The sequence below is a fragment of the Tupaia chinensis genome, unplaced genomic scaffold, assembly GCF_000334495.1.
Source record: "Tupaia chinensis unplaced genomic scaffold, TupChi_1.0 Scaffold000567_1, whole genome shotgun sequence".
NCBI classification, from domain to species: domain Eukaryota; kingdom Metazoa; phylum Chordata; class Mammalia; order Scandentia; family Tupaiidae; genus Tupaia; species Tupaia belangeri.
In genome coordinates this window covers 943,625-948,174 of record NW_006160080.1, presented here as the reverse complement: position 1 = coordinate 948,174, position 4,550 = coordinate 943,625, and the positions used below count along the sequence as shown (strand labels likewise).

The window sequence follows — 4,550 nt, the reverse complement described above, 5'->3', positions numbered from 1 at the left end:
TGGTGAATTAGTGGAAGATGGCGGTAGTGGAATTGCATGCAGGCAATCTGGGTCCATCACCCTGCTCCTCCCCACCTGCTTCCCATTCACCTTTGAGGTACCTTAGTGAGCAGAGTTGACCTTAAGCTAGGCAGCACTTAGGCAGTTTGAAAAGTTCACACTAGGGAACCAGCAGTTAGCGTAATGGCTATGTCGCTGGACTCCCACGAAGTCGACCGTGGTTTGTGTCCTGGACCCGGTGGCTTAAAAACTCACGCCGGGCGCGTGTGCGTGCGTGCCCAAGATCCCGAGAGGAGGATGGAGGAGAAGGGATTGCGGCGTGACCATTCCCCCTGGGGGGTGATTTCTCGCTTTCTGTCTCTATGTCTCTCTCTGTCTGTCTGGCGAGCGCACGCGCCCTACAGTGAAAATCTCTCCAAAAAAAAAGTTCACACTATATCCTGCTAGACCCAATGATTTAAGATATAATTCCTAGTGTCCTAATTTGAGACCGGGCCATTTCCTTCACCAGCTCTGTTTGTATTGGCAGACACTATTATTCAATTTGCTAAGCTACCTTTCTTAATAAAGGAAGCAGAAGAGAAAATTTGAACTATAAGAAGAAAAGATCAATGAGAGAGTCAGAGGTCATGGGAGACTTAGAATCCTCTCAAAGTTAAATACAGATCTTGAACTTTCTTTCCTGTAACTTCCTGATGATATATATAGTTCTATGTTTCCCAACTATGTATTATTGTGCTTTGTTTCTCATTTTTTCATTACATTTTTAAAAAGTTTATTCATTGGGCCAGTAGGTGGCATAGCAATTAAGGTGCTGGACTCCCACATGACTGACCATGGTTCAAGTCCCGGACCTGGTGGCTTGCTTTCTCAATTTTACTCTCTCTTTCTCTGGTGAGTGCGTGTACCCTATAACCAATTAAAAAAATAATAAGTAAAATAAAATAGAATAACTCTTTAAAAAGTTAATTTATTTATCGAATGAGTGAGATACACACACACACACACAGGTACCCTCCACAGGGTACCTTACCATGCTTTAATCCCTTCTGCCACAGTCAGGATCACAGGCACACATGGTGATCCAGGATCTGAACCTGGGGTCTCCCATATGGCCCCAGGATCACACAGTGGTACCCTACTGCCTGTGCCACCATGACTGGGCCTTCCTTTAATTTAGTTCTTATGACCCAAAAGTTGTTTTCATACAAAGGCTTTCCCGAGTGACCTCCTCTCAGTGGCATGTAGGAGTCTCTCAAAGGAGCTCCCTGCCCCCACTATTCCTCTCTCTTTTTCTGTCTGTCTGTTTCTCTCTCTCTCTCTTTTTTTAATTTTGCCAGAGGGTGTGTGTATTTCTGGGGGGCAAAGGAAGGAGAGAAACTGAGAAAGCACACCCCATGTGGGGTAAAGTCACGCAATCTCTTCTTCATCTCTCTCTCCTTTTGGGATTTTGGGTACTCATACACATGTGCCCAGAATGTCACTCATGTCACCAAGTGCAGAACTTGAACTGCACAGTTGGTCACATGGGATCCAGCTGCCTTCACCACCACTCTACCACTCTATTCCCCTTTTTTTTCTAAAACATATACTTTAAATATTTACTATCATTCATATCATCATGGCCAGGGATCTCAGTCTGTATGGCAATAGAAGTTCTGTTGTGATCATTGACCCACATAAGAGTCATATGAAAATACAACTGATTTGCCTTTGCTTGATGCAAGTCAAAAGCTCAAATGAGACACAAGGCATTTATTGGTCTCTTCTGGTTGAAACATCCTATTTCAACCTCCTGGGTTCTTCAAGAGTCTAATAATCCCCTGCCTATTGAACTGAGCTCAGCTCCCGAATCTTCTGGAGCTCGAAGATGACTTCCAAGACTGTTGGCAGGTCTTTGTGTCCCCGGACTGTGTGCCTGGTCTGTGTCCTGAGAGCTGGTGGTATGGAGTATTCACTGGCTCTCAGACTGCCCCAGTGCCATAACCCACTTGTCCTTGGGCCATCCTGCTTCTCTGCATGCTTTAGTAGGGCTGTTCTTGAGTGTTTAGTGATGGTTGACTTCTGTTCACCTGACACTGGGGCATCTCACTCATCACTGTGCCCGCTACCAAATAGGTTACACCCAAGATGATGCCCTGAGCCTCAGTACCTCAGCTATGTGAGTGTGTTTAAGCAGCTCCACAGATGATCCTCACCCACACAATGCTGGTTAGCAGCTGTTGGTACAGGTGCACTATCATTTAATCCACTAGTCTTCCTTTTTGTTTTTTAAAGAATTATTTATTTAATTCCATTTATTATCTTTTTATTATTATTTTAATTTGATGAGGGAGAGAGAGAGTGAGAGAAAGGGAAAGCGAGAAAGCAAGCCTCCCGATCTGGGACTCAAACCATGGTCTGCCATGTGGGAATCCAGTGCCTTTATCCACCACATCACCTGCTGACTCCCCATTCCTTTTTCTTTAGTTGCTAGAACTCTCTACCACTGTGTACTGGTCAGAGAGAAAGAGGCATCCCCCACAATGGGAGGTGGTCATGCTACAATCCCTTCTTCATTTCTCCATCCTGTCAGGATTTTGAGCATGCATACACATATGCATGGATTCAAACAGTGGTAATTTACATGGGATTCAGCTCCCTATATGCAGCACTTAACTGATGCACTATGGGGCTAGCCCTAGGCTTTTGTTCTTGATGCTCAACTCATTTAGTTGTTTGTTATATAATGTGGCAGTGCGCATCTTTGTGGTTAAATCTTTGTTCTCATTTCTATTTTCTGGGGTAAATTCTTAACAGTTGAATTTTAAGGTCAAAGAATGGGTTTATTTTTAAGGTCGGACATAGATTAATGTGATTAGTGCTGTGTGACTATACGGAAGGCCTGGGGTATTGAAGAAAGCACTGGGCTGGGTGTGAGGAGCCCTGAGCTCATGAATGACTATGTTGTCCAGCAGTGGGGGGTTTGGGGCAAGTCACCTTCCTTCCCTCTGTTTTGTTTCCTTTTTTGGTAAACTGAGCCTTATTATGAACCTGCACTGAAGCAATGCTGTGCATTTAACAGTCTGTCAGTCCTGCAGGCAGGTGTGTTGAAGGAGGCCAGACCTGCCGGATTCCCTGGTGGATTTGCATCACAGTGAGCTTCCCTGGTGGTGATGGCTTACTTGAGAATGGTTTCATGGTTTCCAAGAAGCTATCACTGTCCTTTACCAGAAGAGAAGAGAATCTAGATTCCTACATGGAGTCTGGTTCATCTTTAGACTCCTGATAGACTGGTAGAGATTAGCGAGGCTCCCTCCATGCATAATTATGCCCTGGATGTGTTTCTAAAGCTAATTACTCCAGTATTAATTTCACTCTTGTGTCTTTACAGGGAAACTTTATGGCAATGTTCCTTTTATTGAAGAAAGGCACAGACATCGGTATGAGGTATGGCTTTCATGCTGAATTACCATGGAATGTGGATGCTCAGTGAGGGAAACCCCAGTGATTATAAGTGGGCCCTCTGGGTATCCAGAGGTGGTATCTGTAGGGCTCAGGGAAGTTGTGCCACATATTCCATAGTCTCTCACTTCCAGAAGAGGCTGGAACACTATACTTTTTGGCTTTCTTTTCTTTTTTTTTTTCTAAGAGAGATTTTTGCTATAGGGTGCATGTGCTCACCAGAGAGACATAGAGAGACAGAGAGACAGAAAGCAAGAAATCACCTCTTAGGGGAATGACCACGCTGCAGTTCCTTCTCCTCTATTCTCCTCCAGCGATCTTCGGCATACACACACATGTGTCTGGCATGAGTTTTAAGCTACTGGATCCAGGACTCAAACTGTGGGTCAACTATGTGGGAGTCCAGTGACATAAACATTATGGCATCTGCTGGTCTAGTCTTTTTGGCTTTCTGAAGGCAGACATCTATAAGTATCTACACATGGGGCACACCAGGGTTCTGTGTTACTCTACCTGCTGTCTCCAAGACCAATATAAGGTCATCTTTCCTTATCCTTATTCTCTTGCCAGCTTTGGGAAAAATGAGACTTAAATCTTCGGAAAAGGAGCCAAGTACCTCTGAGTTTAGGAATGCGCCCCTGGGTATCACTTGGTGGACTCTTGGTTTGGGACCTCTTTGGAAGTTTACATTGAGCTTGAGGCTTAGTGTCACATGACTAAGAAGAGTTCATTGTTGAGATTGTTGCCATAGGAGAAGCATAGGTTTCCAGAAATGCACATCATCGACATCAGTATTTACTTGTGTGTCAGTTATGGTGCTTTTGGTTGTAAAGAACAGAAATCCCTGCTTGTTATTTGCTCAAATAAGCCTAAAGAATAAGAAAGTTTAGAGGCTGGCAGGTGGTGTGGTGGTTAGGGGTGCTGGATTCCCACGTGGCCAACCATAGTTCAAGTACCAGACCTATCGGCTTATTTTCTCACTTTCCCTCTCTCTCTCTCACTCTATTCCTCTCTGGTCAAATTGAAATAAATAAATAAGTAAAGTTAAATAAAATAATTCTTTTTTTTTTTTTTGGAGAGGTTTTTGCTATAGGGCATGTGCGCTC

The 4,550-nt window shown here is 44.0% G+C and overlaps 1 protein-coding gene across 2 annotated transcripts in view; it reads left to right on the top strand.

Moving 5' to 3' along the window:
* The window catches only part of CTPS2 (CTP synthase 2), a 129,787-nt gene that overhangs the window by 97,831 nt on the left and 27,406 nt on the right, over nucleotides 1–4,550 (top strand). For both annotated transcript variants that reach the window (XM_027775459.1, XM_027775458.1), the window contains exon 14: nucleotides 3,374–3,429. In XM_027775459.1, the coding sequence (XP_027631260.1) occupies nucleotides 3,374–3,429 (56 nt within the window). The remainder of the gene's footprint in view (nucleotides 1–3,373; nucleotides 3,430–4,550) is intronic.